Below are 26,192 nucleotides of genomic sequence, written 5' to 3' on the forward strand. Positions count from 1 at the left end.
AGTAACATGGAAACAGCAGAAAGTGTCCTTTTTGTTATTTTAGTATTGAAAAAATGCCAGTATCTCTCAAAGATTTAATTGTCTCTTAAAGATATGTCTCATTAAGATATGAGGAACAATTAACGGAATCTGTTATGTATTAAAACCTCTTCACATTAACCTTATTAGCTCTTAACATAGTTCCCATTGGAGAACTATGTTTCACAGTACAAACGTACCCTAAGTGAATGTTTTCAAATTTGTTCAAACAAAGCATCTTTGATGATCTGAATTATCCTCAGTAATTCTCCATGTCTATGAAAGGAATTGCCTTAATATGTATTCACCTCAGTGGAATGACACAAGGGCAAATCAGTTTGCACTGAATGCAAATGTGTTCTGACATCTTTATGTGTCTTCTTCTAGGTGCTGAAATAACTGTAACTAAACGCCCTGGCTTTTTGCACTAATGGAACCACCGTCTTCTTAACGATCCAAACAGAAATGGGGATCCATTATTATAGAAAGACAGTTTGCACCGCCTTGACTGTCAATTTACTGCTGGTAATTAAGATGTACATGGATCAAATTAAACGATAATACAGTAGGCAGTCTTCTATAAGGCAAAACTGAGGAGGAGGTGGTTTAGCATGCATGTGAAAATAAGACACAAGGCTGAAAGATGAAGCCATGTTTCAAAAGGACAAATGTAGCATAAAATAATGAACAAAAGAAAAAATATCTGCTTTCCCTGGAGTACTGTACGTGTTTCAAATATCCTTTAGGCTGTACACTTCCCTATAGAGGAAATTAAATTGCACCAGAAGCAAAATTAAATTAATCAAATTGCATTAAAAAATGTAATATATTTTTATTATGATTGCTTAATACCACAAACTTCTAGTAATTAGACATATATTAATCTATTAATATCTCTTAAGGAAATTATAGTCTAGAATAATATTATATTATTTTCAAAAGGATCCAAATCAGACGTATTTATCAGGCAAATAATGTATTAGAATACTATTCTAGTATTATTCTGTTTGTTTTCAAAAGCATCTAAATCAGAATTTTAACCCACTTTGCTTTAGCTTAACTGCCTTTTCCACCAGGGTTTTAGTATTCTTAACCTACTATCAAAGATTAGAAGGCCATAGATGTTTTTTAATCTTTATTATGAACCATTCCTCTCATCCCTCTTTTCCTTAATTAAATTTAGTCACCTTCAAAACTTATGCAATTATATTAATTAAGACTACACCGTGTTTCAAAACAAGCTATATGCAATTCACAAACAATAAATAATTAGGATCCCTTGAACTGGGTATGCTTATGTTGTAATTGAGGGCGAATTTAAGATGAACAGCTGTGAGAATCTCTTCACTTTCATTTTTTTGCATAATTTTAAATGTAATATACGGTATGCTACAGAATCTGTCTCTAGTCTATGTTTTCTTAATTCCTATTGTTCATAGTATTAACTTGACCATGGTTATTGTCTTAAAAACCATGTAAATTTGATTTTTAAAAACAGCTTAAATAAATTGCTATAAAAGATCTGCATTCATTACAGAGTATATTCCCAGCACTATCTGGTTCACATGACATAGATATGACAGAAACCACATTGCCATTTTCGCTCTCAACTCTGTGATCCCATCCACATGTTTTTAAGAGCTCTTCTTAACTGAGAAGTCTTGTATCAATGGGGATAGGCTGGATGGTCTGGATTTTAACTCCATGCAAGAGCATTTTAGCAGATTGTCAGCACCCAATCTTCCATGACAAGGAGAATTTTTGCATTTTTCCAGAGATATTACTGTGATTTGACCATGGATTTCTGTGGTTTCCAATGGTTTTACGATGCTTTTTGGTATAGTGTAGTACCACAATGAGACCATGGTACAATTGTGACAAACCCACGGCAAATTTACCACAGTAAACTATCATAAGGGATAAGTCAGCTTTTGCCAATCCACTGGTGCACTGTTGCACTTCCACAAACAGAATCCCAAACAGCAGAGCTGCTGTTCAAATAGGCAGAAGAATTAAAGATGCTAATTAAGTAATAGCTGTCCATTAACACGAAAAAACCCGTCATCAGCACAACATTTTTCTGTTCTGTGCAGAAAATGATCAAGTATGTTTTCACCACTTTAAAGTTTCTTTCTGGTACAGTAGATGAGTGTTTAAAAATCCAAATGCTAACTCACTCATGGTGTAGCTTGCAAAGTTTGAAACAGAACCTTCCTGGATGGTCTGGTGGGAAAAAGACAGTAGTTCTGCACTTCGTCTGGGATCTCCACCGGGGGAACAGAATAGTCACAGTGTCCCTCAGCAACTGCCACATGAGAAAATGTCTGCAGACTAGAACAGCACTTGAGGGAGCCCAGGAATCTAGAATTTATTATTTAGCTGTTCTGCCACATGAACCAGTTTCCAAATGAGTTATTCTGACATCATCTGATATTTTTTTTGCAGGCCTTTATTGCTACACTTGACTGGTACCAAATGGAACTAGGCTATTTCAACCAGACGCTGCCCAGTCAATGGCCTGGGGACATTAAGTGGGAAATAAAACCAAATCTAAAGAGGAATCGACAGTAATGTCTTTACATGCACACTGCGCCATCAGTAACAACAGGTAGGTGATTTATGATTGGACTTAGACCTGCTTTAACGGCTAAGGGTAGAGAAGACCTCAACAAGGACAGTCACGACACCAAAGTTCAAAAGTATCCAAGTCAGAATTTCACTAATGGTTGTGAAAGCATGATACTAGTTGTACAGTATATCAAAATCGCCCGGAGCACATGAACATTCAACATTAAAAAACATATTTCTTTTAAAAATTATATATTATTTTAATGATAGATGGTCTGTTTGACAGCTCTGTATGGGGATTTTATAGTTATTCTGAGCACGGAACACCAGAACATGTATTTATTCCTGTGTGCTGAGATATACAGTATCTCTTCAGGAATTATTTGTGAATGGCTGCTGAATACAAGACAAGGGTCAGTGTGGCTTCAGGGCAGCCTCATCTGAAGGCAAGACTCAGTAGAAGCATATATTTCCTCACTGAAACACACACTACTTGAGAGGAGATTGACAATCTAACTGTTGTTCCATTTTTCATTGTGAAAGCCACACGACAGGACTTCCTGCAACCCGGAATTGAAAGAAGTGGTTGGAAAATGGGTGGATGGGTGATAGGATTTAAAATTGAAAATGGCTAATAAAAGTTCAACAGTTTCTTGTGGATTTTTTAAAACTCTGACACTAATCCTAGAGGACTCTTGACATAAAAATAATGTCAAGATTAAGGTATTCTTGATTTTGTTCAAAATGTAAAGAAGCCCATGAGGACAATACCTCCTTATTACCTCCTTAGAGTTATTAGCATAAAACATTAGTCAGCTATTACAGTGTTTCATTCAAAAGCACTAACACTGAAAATAATTTCCAATTAATCAAAAAACAGCAATGCACAAAGATGCAGCACTCTTACTTTTTAATTAAGTGAGGACGTGAACTTTAATATATGAAGTAGCATAAATGATGGCTAGGCATTGGAAAGTGCGAATATCTGTACAGTATATTTCAACCACAAAGTATCACCCTTTCTCTGAGATTTCTCTAGAGTTTTCTTTTACTATTTATATTTAAAGATCCAACCGTGATCAAGAAGTGAACTAATAGGTTACCCTTCAGGTCTTAGGTCAGGTATCTGTCTGTCTAGAGAAAGTCGATCGCTAAGGTATGCATTATATCCGTAGTACTGGAATTTCTTCAGTGCAATCCTCCGATTCTCAGGGCTTAGGTCCTGACCCCAGTGTGCAAACAAGGAGGAATCAGAAAAGGACTCCACAGCTCCATTCTCATCCTCCTTCGGTGGTGCTTCTGGGAAAAAAAAAACAGGAAAAGGCTATTTTAGAGAAAGCAGAAACTGAGAGTGAGAGAAACCGGCAATACTTAGATCACACAACCAATCAGGCTTTATAAGTAACTGTTGAACTGCAGCACTTTTCTTTCAAACATGCTTTCGGTGAACCTAAAGAAGCCACAACCCTTTGGGTTTCAATAGGCCATTTGGGCCATGTTGCATGTTTAGTTTCTGTTAGGTGATCTGAGGATCTCATCCAGACGCTTCTTGAAAGAAGTCAGGGTGTCAGGTACTGTACAACAAGGGTATGGAAGGGTGTTTCCAGATTCCCATAACCTTTCTGTATAAAAAGATGCCTCTTTTTTTGAGTCTTGAGCAGCATAATTCACATGATAATCAATCCTCACTGATAATCATGTTTTTACCAGGTTTTTAATTCACTGCGGCTATTGTTTTAAAATTTGTCCAATTCTGCCATCTCTTTACATTGTTATCCAAATTTATTTGCACAAAATAATCGAAGGATTACACATGCAAGTACTGTAAATAGTTAAGCCAAAGCCACATTATAATTTGAATAAACCAGGTCTCTCAGACTCAGCTTCCTTTCTGCTGTTGTTGCTGTCACTGATCTTTCTGCCCTGTGGCAGACAACATGCCTGCATGCTTCAAATATCGAGCCCAGCACATTTTGATACAGTGCATTAGTTTAGACAAGGAACTTCTTCCCTCTTTAGTGGTCATTTATAATGTGCAGACAGTCCAGCCAGCTTATCTTGAACATTACACATACGCCCCCTCATTAACAGAAGGTCTCCTGTATCACAGGTGTACTTACTGTAGCAGCAGTCCTTGCTCTACAAAATGTTTAGCTACCACATCAATCTGCTTATAGAAAGCTGAGCACTAGAGGGTGTCACATACTTCAGTAACTGATAACTAGGCAGAGCAAAATGCTGTTAAAGCAGAGGGCATAACTATATTAGAAGTACAACCAAACACATCCGCTACAAAGTTAGTGTACATTTTGAGATGTGATGCAATGAAATGCTGTTATTTCATTTTTGGACAGTACAGTAAATATATACCAGAAAACCAGGAAGTGAGTGTATCTTATGAATTAAAAACAAATCTGAAAGCTACAAAGTATAAAAATGTAGCATGAATACTTCCATATAATGAAGGTTTTAAATGTGTATTTATAATATGTATTGCTGGTTTGCTGTCCCATACCTGTATAATGAAAACATTCAGGAAAGTGGATTTTCCACAACTTCAGCAATGTGTACCCATGTGTACTTCCATTCTTCGAGGATGCATGCAGTATGTCATAATTGAGCTAGCATTCAATCCTTAATACACTGAATTGTTTGTAAAATAAAATGACAGCAAATAATCTAACAGATATTAAATACTATGCATAATGCATTACACCATATCAGACATGTCTGAAAAAGATTAGTTTGAAATTAAATGATTCATTCTTTTATTTAAATTGAATTTAGATTGATCTCTGCTCTTCATTAGATAATACTTACATACTCATTGCCTCCTGTTCTGTTTATCTTATTCCTTTTATTGTTTGATCTTGTATTTATTGTTATTGCATTATGCAGTTTATTGTTTAATAATAATAATAATAATAATAATAATTGTCATTTACAAGATAAATTAAAAACAAAGATTGAGTCTTAATTTGCAGGAAATAGCCTAGACTGTAGGTAAGGTAAAGTAATGCATGTTTTTGGATTAAGACCTGATTAATGGATAGGAAACAGGGAGTACAGATAAGGGGTCAATTCTCCAGTTGGGGTCTTGTCATTAATAGAGAACAACATGGATTATATTAGGACCACTGCTCCTTTATTACCATAAATTATTTGGATATGACATTATCAATAATTAATATAAATAATTCTGGTATAGTTAGCAAACTAGTCAGGTGCTTGAATGACTCCAAAATACTGTAGATGAAATAGCAAATACAGCAGAGGTTAAAAAGGAAATTATGTGCAAACATCGGTCAGATGTGAGATGAACAAGACAACGATGATTACCTTCACATCATTTTGGTCTTTTAGACTATATAGAGAATCAATAATTAAAAGCAAACAGAATGTTAGGATGTATAATTAAAGATCAAGAATGTTTTAGACGTTTGAGACTTGAACAGAGAGAACTATAAAGGAATCTGTATTCAACATCCTCAACGGCACTGACAAACTCAGTCCACTGGATTTGAGCCAATTGTGAAATACCAACCAAAGGACACAGGGCAAACCAGAAACTATACAGAGGTACTCTACATTCAGAACTGTGACCAGGAGGTCCTGTTTTATACAAAGGGTTGTGGGAGTCTGAAACAAGACACCAAACATATTGTTGAAGGTGACTCCCTGGCTTCTTTCTAGAAATGGCTGGAAATGATTCTTGGATCACTTAGAAGTCATGTCATGTCATGTCATGGCATTTGCCAAACCGCTTTATACCATACGGTGTTGCGGGAAGCTGGAGCCTACCTGGCAAGCAACGAGCACAAGGCAGGGTAGGCTGGTAGTCCATCGCAGCACTCTGTCAAATAAGCCAAATACTGTAGGATGATTTGTATATGTATTGTAACCGATTTGTAATCTTTGTGATTTTCATATTCTCATCATTCCTGAAGAATTATGCAAACTAATTGTGCACAATTGTGCATACTGTAGGGTGGTGCGGTGGCTCTGTGGCTAAGGATCTGCGCCTGTGGCTGGAAGGTTGCCGGTTCGTACCCTGCAGGCGGCAGAGGAATCCTACTCCGTTAGGCCTCTGAGCAAGGTCCTTAACCCCAACTGCTCCAGGGGCAGTCGTATAAATGGCTGGCCCCGCTCTCTGACCACAAGCCTCTCTCCCTGTCTGTCTGTCTCATGGAGAGCAAGTTGGGGTATGCGAAAAGACAAATTCCTAATACAACAAATTGTATTATCTAAACCCTAGAGAAAAAGCTGCCAACATCTACATCTACGTAGTAGCTTTCTAGCTGAACAATTCTCCAGTCTTAAAGCTGTTAAAGTGCTGTGGTATTTTTGGTATTTTGTTTCACAAAACATGCCTTTGCCCCTTCACACATGGATTAATGAATCAACGCAATGGCAAAGAAAACCTGACTTTTCAGACTTCCTGTTTTCAAGGATGAATTAGAAACTACAATGGCGAGGAAAATTAATTGGAATAGGATTTATCTTTGGTGCATTGCTCCCTGAAACGCTTTTGTATATTGTCGTCAATGTCCACCTGCATTCCTGAAGTAAACGTTATCCTTCAGAGAAGCAGACAACAACAGCATTGTACAAAATACAATGACACAGAACACTGGGTCATGGATGAGAATTTGTGCAACAGAATGTAACTGTATTATTGCTGTGACACTGGTTCTCACCAGGAGGTTCAGGCACAAACAGATTTACGGGGATCCAAAGTGTTTACAGGAATTTAGGGACTGTCTTTCGTTTTTGCTCAAATATTTACTATATTAGCTGATCCATACTTTTCTGTTTGTACAATGTGCATATGCGTTTTCACAGTTTTCACCATAATTTAATAATAATATAATTATATAAAGAAATATTCATAACATAAATATATAAATAATAATAATAATATATTTTTTCACCATGATGAGAAACCACATTTTGTTTACCTTGTCATGATTTCTGTCTTTACAATGCATTTATAATTATTTGATTCTGTTTTGCTACACTACTGTACATTGTTTATTTTAATGAAATGGTACTTTGAAACTTTTCCCTGTAAATCATCTGAACACCTCTATCTCTTAGGCAAATACGGTTAAAATACTTTGCTAAATATATTTGGCTTACATACAGTAATGGGATTTAATTATTTTTCTTAAGAAGAGTGATTACATGGAACTATATACTGTAAAACTTGGATATTCTGCTTCTACATGATGTACAATGAATTTTGCAAAAGGAAATTCCTATCAAGGTGGGTTGCAGCTAGCACTGAGGCCACAAAGGCATTTGCTGGGGAATCACAGATCTAGGAGTTTACACCCAGAGATAAGAGGGAACATTAAAATTAGCTGAAAATGGATTTGTTAGCTTGTTGGATTTGACAGCCACAGAGAGTCTTCGGACTGCGTCCCCATGTCCATATAAAATGTATAATTGTACATCTATATATATATAGTTTATAATAGTATAAATATATCGTTATTATATATTAATATAATGCATAAACGTTGTGCATATATTGTGGAGGGGGCTTATGGTAAAGCATAGGATGAGGGTTATGGAAATTAACTCCAAAGGAGCTGGAAGCTGATAATATCCCAAACTCTCTGAAAACAAAAAAAACCAAAACATTATCTTAAGACCTTGTACATGGTTTTGTCTGATGTAGAGGATGGAAGTGATTCAAACTAACATCCATCAGATTATGTGCTGAGTGCCTCTACCTGTAAATTATGTTGTTTCCAAAGGTGTATAACATGTCCTGTCACTAACAGAAGCAGACTGAAGACTTCACACTGAAGAGACACACAGTAACTACAGACTCTGGCTGTCGACAACTATGCACAGCAGACACACAGCCTGTAGCAAATAAGTCCCAAGTCCCTGGCAAACAAATAGTTAATAATACTGGGTAAAATAAAGAAACAAACAAAACACAAAACATTGAGGTAACAGAAAATAAACGTGTGGTTGCTATGCTCACACTAAATACAGTAGTTACTGAAACTGTAGGTTTGTTCAATAATGTAACAATTGAGCTATCAATATTGAACAACTGAATGAATGAGACGTGTACAGTAGATGTTTAGTAGCATTAAGAAAATGTGATAGTCTCCAATGTAAAATAATGATGTCCCCCTCCAGCCAAGAAAAACTTAAATATATTTTGTAGCAATGATTAATTTTATCAGTCACAATATATACTTTTGTTTACCTTCTACAAACTGATTCTATTTAATGAATAATTTATAGGCACAGATACAGTATATATTTTTTCATACAAAGATAGAGTTTACTACTGCCTTTTTTTCCTCCATGAACTTCTGAAAAGAAATACTTAGTTTTGTTTTGGCATTTAAATCACATTCTTTGGGAGCTTTTTCTCATAAATACTGTAGTTCCTATTTATAAAAAAGGATAGAATCTCCACAATATGCATTTGAGAACATCACCTTTCTATTCCTTAGTAGACATTTTCAATATTTTAAAATACCACTTTTGCATTTGTTTGAATAAAAGGTAAACCACTAAACTTCAAAGATAGAACATTGCTATTTCGTCATCAAAATACTATTTAAATATATATCTTTTATAAGAAAACAATGGTTTTAAAAGTGTTATTCTAAATGGATTTTTCCAACACAACACAGCTGCTCCCAAGCTTAAGGAAAAAAAAATAAAGATAAATGTTTTCTTTTTGTTTCTTCTCTTAAATATAAATTAAATAGCAGGAAGTATAAATGTTATGAACAGTAGCCAACCATAGCTTTAAGGTTTGGCTTTTACCGTTGGGTAATGTGATAGGTTGGTATCGGACATGACAATTTAATTCACCGGAGAGACAATTCATTAATTCACAGGACAGTAATCCAGTCAGGCTTAACAAATGTCAGATAACTGAAAGAAACTAGAAAAAAATACCCTTTCAGATTCAGTGGCATTTCTACGTTTCATGTTCAACATTTGCAGTTTTGGCAAAGAAATCTTTTGCCGGATTGAAAAACTTCACTGTTAGAATGCTAGAAAGGCTGTTAGTTAGAAAGACTTCACTGTGAGAAACTTCCGTTACAAAGTTGCAAAGTTCACTCTCGAAAAAGGAACTGGAAATCCTAGCGTTAGGACTGATCCATTGATTGTATTTTGCCAATGGCAAGTGACCAAGAGACTTCAAAAACAAAAACAATAAAAAGCAGCATGCTCACCACTGAGAATTCCAAGAATGCGTAGAGTTACATTTCATATTTTTATGTCTTCCACTGCCTAAAATGATATCTGCCAATTTTAATAAGGCAGCACGTGTTTTTCATGGGTGTTGAAGCCTTACTAATGTATCAATCATAAATATAATTGCTGCAAATTCACTTAAATCAGTTTTAGAAAATAAAAGACAGCAGATGCTAATAAGCAGTGAGTAGCTGTTACTCTAGACTGCCTCAGAAACACATGGTGTGGTTATTAAAAATCAATACCATCTGTGACGCCTAGCAACACCAAAGGCTATACAGTGCCCCTCAACTGACCCAGTGAGCTTTTGAGTGAGTGCCTGAAGCATCCTCATCCACTTCCATTCAAGATACTGAGTGTTCTGGGGTGGAATATGCTGCTGTCCAAGTTGCCATCAATCCTGAAGGTTATGTTCTGTTAAAAAGCTAGCCAAGGAAGCACTGGACAGTTCTAGCTTCAGATGCAATCTGTCCACATGAACCTGCCCATTGTCAGGCTGGACCACCTGTGGAACTGGACAGAGCTTGAGAGAAAGTCCCAGAATTCCTATCAAAGGAATGTCAGTGGATAGGTTTCCAATAGTAATAATAGCCAATTATTGTATTCCATTTCTCTCCTCCCACTTTGGAATCACCTTGCATAAATCCATCAGCCAGCAGTCATGTCACCCTGCAACTCAAAACTGGCAACCCACTGAAGCTAAGCAGGTGTGAGTCAGTGTCTGGCCAAATTTCCCATTGGCCTTTACCAGTCATGGCCTCCTAATAATCCCCATCTATAAATTGGCTTCATCACTCTGCTCTCCTCCCCACTGATAGTTGGTGTTGGTGTCTTGCATACACATCTTTACTGTTTCTGCTTTTACTATTCACATGTAACACTTAATGTACTGTAACAATGTACAGCAAATTTTATGTCAGGTGACTGCCTAATCTTGAACTTTGTCTTGAAATCTTTTTGCTGCTTCTGAAGTGTTTGCATATCCTCCTATTTTAGTATCATCCAAGAAACTGACTGGTTAATGCACTGTTCCAGAATACAGATCACTGATAAAAATCAGGAAGAGCACTAGTCCTAAAACAAATCCCTATGTTTTTCTACTAATTGCATCGGCCCAATCTCTGCATTCACCGGTTATCTATATTCTCTGTGTTATGTCCATTAATCAGTTCTCAGTCCATGCATTTCTGTGCCTACCACCTGCAATTTGAGAATTAATCTTTTATAAGGAGCTTAATCATAAGCCTTTTCAAAATCTAAATATACCATATCATGTGTTCAGATTGCACTAATTACTGCAGTACCTTGTTCAAAGAACTCTAATATGTCAGTTAAGCAAAACCTACCTTTTTTAAATCCCCACTGTCCCCTAAAATCCTATCATATAGATAATAATTTAGTGTAATTCAAAGTATCGTTTATATGTAATTAGAAGTTAGACGTATTCATCTATAATTACTGGGTTTGGTTTTGCCATCCCTTTGCTGTAAGAGTATTTTTAAAGGGCCTTTGAAGTGTATTTGTTTCAAGGAAACATCTTGTTTCCTTACATACACTTGGTAGTTGTTTGTCCTTCCTGCTCCCAAGGAACACTATTGATCCCTTTGTAAACACCTGAGTGAAATATTAATTTAATACATTAGCACATTATCTCCATTTTTAACTCAGACACACTTGCAATGTCTTTCCTTAAGCTCCTCCTCATTATGGGCTGATTTCCACTATTTCAATTTCCTTGCTCCAAGGTTAAACTACTATGTTTGCTGTAAGCCTGCCATGTCTGATAACATTCTGACCAGGGGACCTGCTGTGGTACTTGTTTGTGGAGCTATGATCTTTGTTTTGGCTGTAAAGTATTCTTCAATGGTGAGACAGAGAGAGGGAGGATGAAGAAATAAAATAAAATAAAGCACCAAAGCTTCACAGCTCCTATCTCAAATCTGACCAGAAAAACTACTGTTGAAACTTTAGCAGGCAAAATATGTGCATAACTTGCTTTGACAATATTTATGGTTGAAAAAGATGTATTTTGACTAAGTGCTCACAAATAATAAAAGTAATGGGTAAAAAGGTAATACATGAACAGGGTCCTACTGTATTTCACATATATATATTCACTGCTCATTGTATACAATATATTATACATTATAAATGTACTTTGAGAAAAACTGAACTTTTATATACTTTGAAACCATATGTATTTAAAAATACAGAATTCTGCATTTGTTTAAACAATGAGAACTGTTATATTTATAGAAAACATTATTTTTTTAAAAACCCAAAGCTAGTGTTAATTTCTGTCTGATTGGTATTCAACCAAATCAATGATGTATCACACTGAAATAACTAACGCTTGACTTAAGACATACAGCTAATAAAACATACACATGGTTGCACAGTGTGATGTTTAATTAAAGTTGGAAAGAAGACAGAACATTAAGAAATGAACTCATTCTACTAGACCCCAGAGGTATTAAAGTAATGCTTAAAATCCTTCCAATTACTGGTGCATTTGCTTTCAGCAAAATACAGTAATATGTGATATGATAGTGTCAAAAGGCTTCAATAAAAGTATAAAGACATGAGGTTGATACTTTGCATGAATGGCCAGTTTCAAAGATAGCAATCTCAAGCCTCCAATTAATTAAAAATATAATTTCCTATTCAAAATGTAAATTAAAAATGAAAATAATTAATCAGTTTGTAGTTCGTCAAAAAGTCATTTCTCCTTCTTCTGTTGCTGAATTCTGTGTATTTGTACTGGTACCTTGTAGATTAATAGTTTGGGGCTTCATAAGACAAAAACAACTGGCATTTTACTAACAAAGAGAGGAGTTGGTTCACTGCAGCTAAATTCTGGGAGTTAAGGACTCCTTTGCTTTGTGCTAAGCAGAAGCACAGATGGAAAAGAGAAGTGTGGCTGTTGGATCCTCTTTTCTCAGGAACATTGCAAGTGAGTTATGTAGTTGGGACCCCAAGTAAACAACAGTATGCCATCTCCCAGGAGTTCACGTGGTCTAAAAGCCAGCAGGAGTCTAGAAACATGACATGAACACAAACAGCATCGTTTCCCATTGAAATACATTCAGATTTCTTTCTCTACCTAGAAGTGGTGGTGCTCTCAGGGCCTGAACCTTACAAACTGCAAAAGCTAACCTACATGCTGGGGTGCGAGCACAGTTTGGCAAAGAAGGATACAGCTTTCTCAAGCATTGGAAAACTTTGTATAGCAGGGGCTATCAACACACACATACATCTAAATGAGAAGGGTAAAAATCAGCTTGAGGCAAAAATCTACAAAGAAATCCCAAAACATTTAAACTAGAATGTTTTAAACTGTCAGAGAATCTTAAGAAGACAACTTCAAGAGAGACACATAAAGAAGCAGAGACAGATAGAGAACTCAAAGGCAAAACAAGCCTTCAAAGGACCCAGTAATTAAGTGTGTGTATTTAGTGCCAAGAGCATTATAGAAGAGAAGCTGCTGTATTACTTTATGATTATGACTTAATTGGAATCACAGAAACACAGCTCGCAGAAAGTGGCGATGAAGGAAACAACATTAACAGATACACCACATTCTGGAAAGACATGAAAGATAAAAGGGACGGAGGTGATGAAGGTGTCTCTTTCACATTTATATTCCTGTATAAATCAGTTGTTATCATGAGAGATGTTGCTTTGGATTACATTGAGGGTCACCACTTTGTAGAAAAGATTTTGCTGCTCTAGAATAACTGCAGTTCAAAAAAGTAGAAAACAGAGTTCTGCACTGAGAAGGCTAAAAGGACTGAATATTTTTTCATTTTGAACAGAGAACGCTTAGATGGGCCTTGGTTCAAGTATTCAAAATCCTTTAAGGCACTGAGAAAAGCACGTTTCACGATCTTCAAAATCAACATGAGAACCTGAGAAAACAAATGGAAACTAAAGTGCATTTGAAACTGAGAATAAGGGTGACACAAAGGATTGTAGGTATAGCGAAGAAACTACACAGCAATGCTGTTGAAACTGATACCCCAGCTTCTTCCAAGAAAGGACTGAATGAGATCTTTCAATGATTTAGCTACTTACAATCAAATTGGGATTATGGGCCAAAACTACTATACTTTGAAATCTTTCTGATGTTCTTAGATTCTCATTTTTTCATTGATTGTTTTTATCATTCTCGAACACTCCAGGTCAGTATTCTTGATGAACTGCTTCTGAATATGTCACAGGCCTTGGAAACGATGAAAAGGCCCAAAGGTTATGGATCACTGAGGACTGCACTGTGTGTGAGGAAACCACGTTTTGACTGTGGCCCTCCACAATGATTATACCTTTGCCTGCTGGGTACCCTCTCTGAAATCAATGTTTACCCCTCTGAATGGAACAAAGGGAGCTAGAGTTCAGGGACCTGTGGACGTTGCGAGAATATCCTGCTGTTCTCTGTATGAAATTCAATGTGCCATTTCATTTGCATTCTCAGCAAGCGTGTGTTTTTTAGAGTTATAGGTATTGATTTTTATATGGAAAAGCACAGCTGTACTCCTTCTAATTTGTTAGAGGACCAACTTTTCTATTACCAGAAATGCACTTCTATTACGGCCTCTGGTTGATAGATTAATATTATTGGCAGAGCTGACCTCAAGGCCAAGGTCTGCAGCGTCTCGCCAGAGCTTATAAAGCCAAGTGCTCGTTCACCCACAAAGGGTAAATACAGGTAAACTGGCTTTTGGGGGCTTGTCACCTATTGCTGTAAAAGTTCAGGGCCTTTGGAAAATATTCCAAAGTAGGGTGTCAAAACACCCGAAGAAGGCTCCAGAGCTGAAACGTTTTTTTTCTCTTTTCAGTATGCAATAAACCTTTACTTGTTCCTTTGTAGCCCAATGCATGCTAACATAAGAGAGCAACGCATGTCACAGTGGAGGTGAGGAAAACACGTTCAGAAAGGGCATCTGATATAAAAGTTCTGTAAAGCAAGCATTGGGTTGGTAAATCAATATTAATTTGCCAACGAAGAAATTAATCTTTAAACAAAAATTAATTGGGAAAATGACCAAATAAATAAGAAATTCGAACCTTCACCCCTCTTTGTAAAGTGTCCTAAATATAAACAGATCCATACTGTTGCTTCTTTTCTCATGTTTAAAGTCTGTAGTAGGGCAGGCGGTACTGGTAGCAGCAAGACGTGTTTGCACTTTCAATAAAACTATTATGGAAAAAAGGGCACAGGAACAGTGGGAAAACCTTTGCTTTTGAAAATGCAGAGCCATTTTTTGTCATTTAGAAATAAAGAGACCATCATTTTCCTCCTGACAATAACTGACCTTTTTCAGCAGTTCTATGGTTGTGTCACAATTAGATGGCTTTTCTCTGTACTTGCTGTGAAACACAAAACTGATTGCTTTAAAAGCTACATAATAAGAGCAATAAACTAATACGAACATTTATTATGGCTGAAAAACACAGATGTGTCACTTTTTCATGTAGTTCCTGGCTCAATCCTGTCAACCCAGCCTGCAAAATATAATTTGTTGCAGATACCCAGTTTTAGTATTTTTATCGCACATGAAAGCAATGTACTGTAGCATCAGATGACAATGCCTGAAACCAAGCTTCTTCAGTTGCTACAGAAAAGGGAAAAACAAGCTTATGCTGTTAAATAATGTACAAATTAACACTACAAAAATATATGGGCAAGGACTTCAAATGTCAACTGTTTCTACTGAAAATCTATTACATTTTTCAGTCTAGACTACTGAGATTCGTTCCTTAAATTTCCAGTTCTACTTATTACAATTGTCTCCAGAAAAAAGCAGTAATAGCATTGTTTCCTAATAATAAATAAAACACTTCCATGTAACACATTGAACTCAACTAAAAATAGTAATTTTGCATCACTGGACTGCACTCTGAACTTTGCACTTTCTTATTACCTCTGGCAATGAGTATTTAAGGTATTCATGTCTTCGATGCACTTAGAAACAGGTTGATACATAATGGTTATCGGTTTAAAGTAAATGGTTTTTCTGTATTACAATTGACTTACTTTTTCTTTCACCGGCAGGATGCAGGGAGTGAATGCAAATGAGAGAGTGACATTTTAATAATTGACTTAATCCTCATTAATGTGAATACAATTACACACAAAGATTACACATAAATCATGTCCAGCAGTTAATGTTTCCCTTTATTAGACCGAGATTAGTAGCTTATTAAAATATTGCATTCTTAGTTTCTTATGTTCTGTTAATAAATGCAAAAAGGAGAGGCTTGGCCTAATATAAAAGACAATTCACTAGTTACACAACAAATACAAGGCATTCACCATTACCAGGCTTCTCAGTTGTAATTGAAGCACATAAATTTCTTCAAGAGTCATTAGCTGAATTCTTAAAAAAGAGAACAGAAGTAAGAAAAAATTGAGAAGCATAAGCTCCTTTATTAAAAAGAGCTCTTGACCCTATTTAAGTGTCTGCACTATTCGAATTATTCCCAGTTTACTGCAATTAGACAGTACATGGTAAACAACATAAAATAACCCTAAATAGAGCAGAGACTGTTTAACCAGTCTTAATTCTCATTTTAAAATGAAATGTTCCTTTATTTTAAACAATGAATCAGGTTGTGAGATTTATAGTTATGAAATAATAACAAGAAGGAGTGCTCTTTTGTCTTAGCAAGAGAACTGCGTTGCTGTGACAATGACACCTGTTTTAATAAAGCCTGACTCACTTGCTTTGGGCTCTGGACTAGCAAATAGATCAGAGCAGAGATTATCTACCTCTTCCAGCACGAAACCCTTCTCATTACGGACCCCATAATTCAAACAGAAATCAAGCTGAAATATTTAATTAGGATTAATAATGTAACTATTGATTTTGACATAAGAAGAACAGAACGGCAGCGTAAAAGGTCTACCATAAGTTTGACCAGTGCAGCTCTTTGGTGTGAAAATATTGATTTGGTGTCAACGGCCCTTTATTTCAGGTCAATCCTATTGACAGTCCATGAGGAACACCTTATGGTCCCAAGATCTTTGTTTGAGAAGCACTTGATAAAGCTTATACTGAGCTTGTTAAGTTTCAGAGTGGTGGCTCATTACCACTCAGTCTGTGGAAAAACAGAGACATTTACACCAGAAATATTTTCTGGCAGAAATGTGTGGCTCTATAGCCTTACTTATACATCATACAGTGTACTGTACAGAACACGTACAGTTTTACATGCTAGTACTATCATCATAATAAGTCACAACTACAGTATCTGACACCCTCATCCCTAAAAGGTTTAGAATTTACTTTTCTGGAGTGAAATTAAAAAAGATTATAGTAACATAGAGTAGTGTTTTTTGTTAATCACAAGAGAACTACACCGTATATAACACGAGAAACAAAAGGTAAATACATAAGGTAAATTAAATTCTCGAAACTCACACCAGCCAGCCTTTCTGAGCTTGTTCATTTCATTTAACATGCCACTGATTCATCAGCAGTCATGAACCCATTTTTTTAGCAGTCATCTACAGTTGTGCTCTGAGGGTCAAAAGGTGGTGTGCCGAGGACTCTGTAGCCTAGGCAACTTGCAGAGGATTAGGGAGCCCAGCATGTTACCAAAAGGGCCTTTGTCCAGAAAAGTATCTTATGCATTTTAAGACACAAGCTCTTTCTAAGTTTTACTTAAGTCCTTTCAGGAACTTTCCACTAACGCTGAGTTGCTAACCGAGTGTTCAGTGTATTCATGTAAAAGAAATTACTGCACTGTATGAAAAAACACATTAATGTGGTATCTTAGAGCACTCTTAATTTTATAGAAACATATTCCTGGCTTACTAATATAATAAGACTTAATTTTGAATAAATATCGAATTAATATTTACATTTCAAATTTGTTGTAAGCCCTTTGTAAAACAGTTTTGTTTTCTTAAATATAACCCAGAAGAAAATTTACACTGATCAACATTGCCTTTATCTGTGTTTGTTCTTTGTACTGTAAGTAATCATGTCTGTGAAAAATGGTTGGGCAAAAAAGCTGCGTGTGGGGGTGGTCTATTTGGACATATACTGCGATTTCCTCTTGCTGTCTTTAGAAAGAACATTGTTAAATCATGCCCACTAATTACTTCAGTCATGGAGAACTTGTGGTGTTAAACAAGCTCAAGTGTTGTTCTAGTTGTACACACTTTAAAGAAAATCTACCACTTTACTGTCACTGTAAAATGCGCTAATCACTCTAATCACCACTTGTTTTATTAAACGGAGACATACAGTACTTTCTGGAAATACACCTCTCACTAAAATCATGAAATAATAATAATGCAGAGCTGACACTGAAACAGTTGGGAAAATTCATTATTCATTTGCATTTAAAAAGGCCCAGTTTCCTTGCATTTGAGTGATAACCAGTCAGAAAACATGCCACTTTGTTTTCTCTTCATTCACTGGTGTGAAGAAAATCTTGGTGTTCATTTGTTTGAATTGTTTTTTTTAAATTAAAAATACCTTTCATGAAAGAGACTGAAAAAGAAGTAATCAATACTTATGAAAAGAAAATCAAAATTGATTTATAACATTTTTGTTGGGCGTTTTTCAAAATGGAACATTTAAATGCATTTATTTTTCTGTAAGTGAAAACATAAGAGCCTTATGGGGTAAGCTGTTGAAAAATGTCATTTTTATTTTCGTAATCATTGTTGTATGTTAATTGTCCATTAACAGTTGCAGTGTTCATGTAGAACAGAAGCTTCAGAGAAAGAGAACTCACTGTTTTTTTATGGAAAGAAGAAATTGATTCCATTGATCCATTCTCTCTGCAAATGTGCTTGAGAGATAGCCCACATGGGTAGCAATTAAACAGGGACTAAATATAGTCATCTTGTGAGAGATTTATTTTACATGTTCCACAAATCTGAGGGATTGTAGTAGTAACACTAGTATATATTATACTACCGTTGATACATTTATTTAATGGCATTATTGAGGAAAGGTAATTCATACTTGAATATTACTTCCCATGAAAATAAAGATAGACATTACATACGAAAATAACTATATATTGATGCTAGTGGTGATATTAGAGAAACCAGCTCTCCTCCTTACAATAAATTAGTCAGACATTTCTTGCTGTCCTGTTTAGTACGAAGTAGGAGAGAAGTAACCACAATGCCAAACATTTCAGAGAAGGGAAGAAAATCAGGGATTATAGCCATCTCCCCCTCTAAGCAGTCTTCCAGGCAGTAATTTGAACTTGCTGGCAGTTTTTTATCTTGCTAATCCACTTCACGTCACTAAAAATCAGGTGGTGAAGTAGCTCTATATCTGGTGTTAAAAGCAATCTATTAGGCCCTAGATCATTCGCAAGGTAAAATGTGCTAAAATATTGCGGATCTGTTCAGCCAGATATAAAGCAGCATTAGAGTAAAGGCATATAACCTCCCTGTTAAGCAATTGCTCATATCACACAGGCAAATGGATGTGAAAATGTTGTCATTTTACTCAAAAACATTAATATATCCCTTTGGGTTATGAGGGCTATGATTTCTAAAATGTGTCCTTGTGTGTATGTGCAGAGGTAGGGGGCGGACTGCAGTAAATAAGAATGTAATACACAATGCAAACACGACACAAAGCCAGAAACAATGCCAACATGAGACGCAAGAGAACACAATAACTGATTGCTTCATCATTTCATTCTAACAAAGAGATTTGTGTGCACGAAAGTATCAGCTCTGCCAAAAAGTTGATTTTCTCATTGTCTTAGACATGCCCCATTTTTTGCGGGCATTCTAGTAGGAGAAAACCCTTCATGAATGGCAAATTTGAGTCAGACTTTTCTCAACAATTCTCACCTTCTGATGCTTTTTATTCGTCTACATTTTGCTTGAAACAGCATCCACAATCTTTAATGTGCAAATTTCGATGTTACTTGTTGAATATAATTAAAAAAAATAAAACAAGCAACATTTAAACAGTGTCCTCCAAACAAGACTGACAGCAGAATCAAAACTCTCATTTTTGTGATCAGGGGATGGATATGAATGATAAGCACATTAGATGTTTTATTTTGGGGGTAATTCAATGATCATATTAGAATAGAAAAACATACTTTGTGTTCAACCCCGTGATTTCAAGTGACCACAAGTATTAAGGGCACTTGCCTTTACATAAATGTCGGAGTGCAAAAGTCAGTATTTAATTACATATCGCTCTTATGTAATGATTGCATAAAGTCTGCCACCCACTAAGCTCAACAGACTCATTGTGTAATTATTTGAGATGCTTTCTTGCAGCCACATTGTCTTTTTTGCCAGTTAGATTTAAATCTGGATTTTGACTTGGTCTGTCCATGATTGTCCCCATTTTTTCTCCTGATAAAGTCCCTTGTTGCACTGGCCACCTGAGTTGTCTCACTGTCTGTCTCGCAGCATGGCGAGGCAACACCTTATACAGTATGTACTGTATGGCAGCACTTTCTCCAACATCTTTCTGAGAACTCATTCTGCTGTTTCCATCATTAGCTACATCATGAATAAAGACTAGTGAGTCAGCTCCAGAGGTGATACAGTATGTACAGTATGCTCAAACCATGACATTAACCCTATTACTGTATATATACATAGATTCTTTGGTGTTTGCTAATTCTCCTGTTTTGGTATCCTTTGCAGACTTGACTGTTTACCAGCTACAGTACATCCTTGATATAATTTAGAAAGAACAGTGGGCCTAGCCCAGATTCCTGTGGTACTCCACTAATTACACCACTCCAGTTTGAGCATTTCACCCTTATCTGTACTCTTTGTACTCAAAGAATTTATTCTTTGTTTTTATAACCTGGCGTTTAATAGAAGCCAGACGTTTTGATCTACTTGATTCAGTTTTGGCACTCTTCTTATGGATGAGCACTAAACAAGTTCTTGTTCTTGAGTACTACTCCTTTCTGGAGTGACTGTTGTAAGAGTTCTCAATGACGTACAGTATGGATAATGTCTCTTATTTCCTTAAGTACTGTACAACTGGTAGGACACAATTGGTCCCTGGATATTTTCTAACCTTGTGCACTTCAAGTACCTTAAGCACTTCTGCCTCTTCTGTGTTAATACTATTAAGTTGTCCTTCCACTGCTGGAGGCCTGTTGTTGATTTCTTTCTAAGTGAACACCTGAGGGAAATAGTCATTTAGCACATAATCCATTTTGTTGTCTTTGTCTAGACATTTCCCATTATCGTCCCAGATCCAATATACTTTATTATTCATGTTGCTTTTACTGTAAAATACTTCATGATTTTTTAGCCTCTAATGCAATATTCATTTCCACCTCTCTCTTGGCATTTCTTAAATCCTTTTTACCTGTGCTAGTAATTCATTGGACTTCTTTTCTTTTAATGGAACCTGTTGATTTCTGATCACTTTATAATGGGCTTTTCCCCTTATACTATGATTTCTTTATCCCATACAGAGTTGGGTGGGACAGTTGGGGTAACAGTGCCCCAAGCAAGGTGAGATACACCCTGGATGGGAAGCACACACACGCACATCAGGGACAATTTTCCCAGAAGCCAATTACCTTACCGTACTGTATGCCTTTGGGCTGTGAAACCAGCGCATCCAAAACAAACCCACACAAACAGAGGGAGAATATACAAACCCCATGCAGATAGCACCCCAGGTTATGAATTGGACCAAAGCAAAGCTAACCACTATGCCACCATGATGCCCCTTACCTTATATTTGCCCCCCAACTGATTTACTGATTTCTTGAACCATTTGGTTCATTTCATTTAGTTTTTAAAGTCAATCTTTTCCATTCTTCAAGCAGTACCCGTTTAAAGTGTTGTGACATCCTACCCCCAGGTGTGCCATAATATGTACATTTATCTTTATAATATAAACATGTACTGTTTATTTTTTGTCTTCATACTGTAATCACTTTCACATTTGTTAAACAGTAGACACATTTACTTTAATGGATTCCAAGAACTCCCCCCCTCCTTTCCTTTATTTGTCAAACGTCCTAATTTCTCAAGCATTGTTTTGGCAGAAATACCAACACCCCTGAGACTTCTTGCTCACCCAGTGCAGCATCTCCTCCTTTGTATGTATTCTTACTGCAGGGTCTATCAGCATATTAAAGATGAATGTTTGCCAGGCTCTGTGTATTTAAACTGAAGCACATGATTCATTAACATCCATTAGGAGCTATATAAAACCTTTGATGTAACATTGAAACTGAAGTTTGGCTATGAGAGTAAAGACAACAAAGCTAAAGAAAAAAAATTACAGGGCAAGCTTTCAATGTGCACCTTTGCCTTCTACCTTAATAAGGAAGAATATACATATACCACAATAAATAAAGGACACAAGAAATAAATAGGGATTTAAAAGTGCATGACTCAGTTTAGTGTTCAGATACTGTAAAAAAGCTTCTCAAGGCAAAATAAAGCTTGGCAGGCAGAGCATTTTCTTGACAGGAATTGACTGTGTTTTCACCCTTGGAATGCAAAAGCATTTCCAGACTCAGTGATCACCTTCTCCACCTCAAGGCCATCTCCTGACAAAAGAGATGTGTTTTGGATGTGATTGCTCATCCTTCACAAAACACAAAGAAAATTACACTACTATTATTTGTTAATGCATACCTTCTCTTTATGTTGCAACAGGGAAAAAAAACTGCACTGCGCGAAATGTTTTCTGGGATTAGATTACGGTCCCTATTTCTCCAGGACAAGCTGTCAGTGACTGTGATGAAGCAGATCCCTTGTTTTGCAGGTAATTGAGATTCAGAAGCTCTCGGACCTCCTGTTGTTGAGAACCACATTATCAGGTTCAGACAGGTGTGGTATATTGGGATGTATGAATGTACTTCGCCAACCCAAAGGATAGGCTTCAGCAGCGTGCTTGGCCAGTGTAAGAGAGGCGACAAGCCCAACTTGTTTGCACCATCAACAACATATAACACCCAGAAAGCTTACTTTAAGTCATTTGGAGGAATGTCATCAATTAGTCATAATTTAGAGGCATGACAGTAACACATACTGGTCCTCAAGGACAGCCTCAATCTTGTAGTCACCTTTTCCCCCTGTTATATCATTTAAAACTGCAAGACAATGCCTTGAGAACAGAACATGAGAATTCTCTCAAGCAGTCCAAATGGAATTAGAGCCATCTGGTTTCTTTTATCCTCCCCCTTGCAATTTGTTCCATCTTATAATCATTCATAATTCAGCAGATAATTGTATCTCAACAATATCAATTCCCAGCATCCACGTTTTCCCACTGTCAATGTCTAAGTGTGCTGTCAGTTTCACAGACCTTTATATTTATCAAATTAGGAACACATACATTTTGGGAAATACTTTCATAAGTGTTGACACTGATATTAAAATGTGAAGCTGTTAAAGAGCCATTAACTGTTGATCTGCAGGTCTTCCTAAATGCCCAGATACTTTTAGCGTATGTGAAACTAACATATTGGTATTGATGCATTTACTGTGTATCTGTAAAATATTTAAATGAGGATAGGTGAATACAGTAGTTTCATGAAAGAAAGGAAAACATAATTTTGTTGTTGCAGCTTGTGCATACACAATAGTTAATTCTAGGAGTCGTGGCAAATTACCTTGATTGTTATGATATGGCTATACAGTAGTATACTGTACATACAGTATAACTGAGAACTGTGAACTGCAAGGTGACATGACATGTTCATAAGGCATTAAAGACCAGACACGATTCTTAATTCCTGGCCTGGATTTAACAGTGTCACTGAAGTAGCTGAATACATGATTGCTTATAGCAAAGCTATACAGTTTCCTGTACTAGACATTTCCTGTCTTCTGTACACCTTTCACTACATTCACTACAATAGACAGCAATGCAAATTAACAGAAGTGAGCCAGGAAAGAAGTTAATTTCCATGAGCTTCTGGCACCCATTTGTAGCCCACTCAGCTAACTGTGAGTTCATATGTGTGATATTCAGTTCTCAGGCCGGTCAGGTGAGGTGAGGAATCAGACACAGTGTACTCTATACAGGTCAGTACCGATAAAGTGTGAGCTGTATTAATCATCTCTTAAGTGCATAAGGAAGTCGATAAGCCACACATTACTAAAGGAATGCTAAATATAATTTATCTCTTATTTTCACATCCCAAAACCATTGGACCTTGCACAGAAGATAATCCACTCATTGCATACAGACTTAGGGTAAACTATTTACTGTACCTAGTAGGTATTTCAATAAACTGCAAGCTGAAGTTCAATTGTTTCTGGAACAAGAATCTGCCAGTAATCTTACTTGTCTTTTATTATGACACTTGTTTCAGAGTACAGTACATTCAGTTCTGCAGTACAATATTTCAAGCATCACATGCTTGTTGTGATATGGCTATAACTTGAAGTCATTAACATATTGGAAGCCAACATATTTGCCTTTACGCATGGTGTTCATCTTATCTGCCAAAAAGAAATCTACATATTTTGTTTTTTAGTGAATGGAGCCATAGGTCAGTAAATAGCCAAAGCCAGTTTAATTTGCACTATTTTCGACTTTTCTTTTATCAGCATGCTAAAGTCCCGCTTTACATATTATAGTATACAGTACACTGAAGAGAGTAAACTCCAAATCTCCCATTTTTGACCAATTTAGAGAAACTTCTATTCACAAAGTAAAAGGGAATTCCAAAATTCAGAGGATGTTTTGGCAGAGCAGACAAGGAGACAGAAGGCACTACAGCTGCACTAATTGTCTAGCAATAGAACTGGATCATCTTCAGATAGGAACTTATCATGCATTCTGTCTGTTTTGAGACTTGTAAGATAAAAGGGTATTAAGCATGTACATTTACCAAGGCAGAAACTGTATTATTCAGCTAAAACAGCTAACTGAAGAGGTACTGTCACATCTAGACAGACAGGGCATATGTGTGCCTCTCTGAGGGGAAAGTCATATAACATATGATCTTGAGAATGGAGGTCACTGTATACAGACTTTGGATCTGAGATATTAAAGTGTCATGTTTCATTATGTTTGATACTCTGTATGGATACAAATGCTGGTAAGATACTAACTTCTCCAGTTGAAAAAGAAATATATAAATGTTTCTGTGGATCCTGGCCCAAAGCATTCCTTATTTCCTTGATGGAGGGTAAACAGATCTATTTGGCGATGTAAAGCGTTAGGGAGAGCAAGTGTTTGAAGTCTGTTATGTGGTGCTGTTGGGCAAACAGTCGTCTGTTTAGATACAGTGGCTGAATGAATGCCAGTGTGCTAAAATAAGACCGGTCATTTTATAGACTAGCTATAGACCTCCTTTATATATACTGCACAGGAACACTCAGCAGCTTTCACGTTTTTTGAAAAATTAATTATACTTGTAGCTGTGTGTGCCCATTATATCCTCCCCACATCCATGCCCTAATTACAAACTTTAATACCACAAATTAATAAAAAGGCCATTAAGAAGTACTTCTAAGTGAGATGATGATGGGAGTTTTAGTCTCCATGGTAATTTTCCTGATCCGTAAAAGGCCTGCACCTGGAATAGCAAATATGCTCAAAGCACAAAAAGCAGCTTTCAAGAAAAGTTGTTTTTTTGGGGGGAGTTACTGTAGGCAGCCAGCCGTCTGTATGAGCACCCTGTAATCAGAGTAGTGGGGTAGCCTTTTTTATTTAACAATGTTTGCACTTCAGACGTCTTCAGATGTGTGCCGACTGTACCCAAATGCCTTGCTAAAAGAAAGCTTTTGTCTACAACAGGCACTCCTTTCAGCAGCTGTCTAATGGATAAATCTGATAGCATACCCAGCTGTCAGCTGACCCAGTGATAGCGATTCTAAACACTTACTTTAAACAATATAAAAATGTCTGGCTAGAATAAAAAGCAAAATATCAACATGATTTAATTAAATCATAGGATGCATCTGAAAATTGTAAAGAAAATGCGAATAAACAGATGGCAAAATGGAAATTCTCTTCATTGTAGTTCAATCAAGTAGGTAGCTGCGTCAGCATGCGTAGGCAGCAAAGGGACAGGTAATGGGTTTACTCCATGCTGAAAAGAAAAGAAAGGAAACACAACGTTTCGGCTGTGGAGCCATCTTCAGCTTCTCTTCATTGTGTCAGGAAAATCTTTGAAAATATCCAATACATGTTCAAACAGGCCGGGTGATTTTTATCATTCATCTGATTATTGTAAAAACTTTGTAAAAACTGGAATCTTTATGTTTGAATTTAGACTGTATGTCCTTAAGAAAACACAATCCCAAAAAGTGCAAGCAGCTCTAAGTGTGTTGTTAAGAGTTCGCCTCAGATAGAGCTCTGACCCAGACATCAATGCCTAATATTTATGCAGGACTGGCACAATCTCATGGTAACATCCTAATTCAA

At 36.5% G+C, this 26,192-nt stretch overlaps 1 protein-coding gene across 1 annotated transcript in view; it reads right to left on the minus strand.

The window, feature by feature from the left end:
• galnt18b (UDP-N-acetyl-alpha-D-galactosamine:polypeptide N-acetylgalactosaminyltransferase 18b) overlaps nucleotides 1-26,192 on the minus strand; it is a 133,477-nt gene that overhangs the window by 55,993 nt on the left and 51,292 nt on the right. The window contains exon 2 of the mRNA XM_088934762.1: nucleotides 3,690-3,885. Coding sequence (XP_088790888.1) covers nucleotides 3,690-3,885 — 196 coding nt within the window. The remainder of the gene's footprint in view (nucleotides 1-3,689; nucleotides 3,886-26,192) is intronic.

Source organism: Atractosteus spatula, chromosome 16 (assembly GCF_055471065.1).
Source record: "Atractosteus spatula isolate fAtrSpa1 chromosome 16, fAtrSpa1.hap1, whole genome shotgun sequence".
Classification (NCBI taxonomy): domain Eukaryota; kingdom Metazoa; phylum Chordata; class Actinopteri; order Semionotiformes; family Lepisosteidae; genus Atractosteus; species Atractosteus spatula.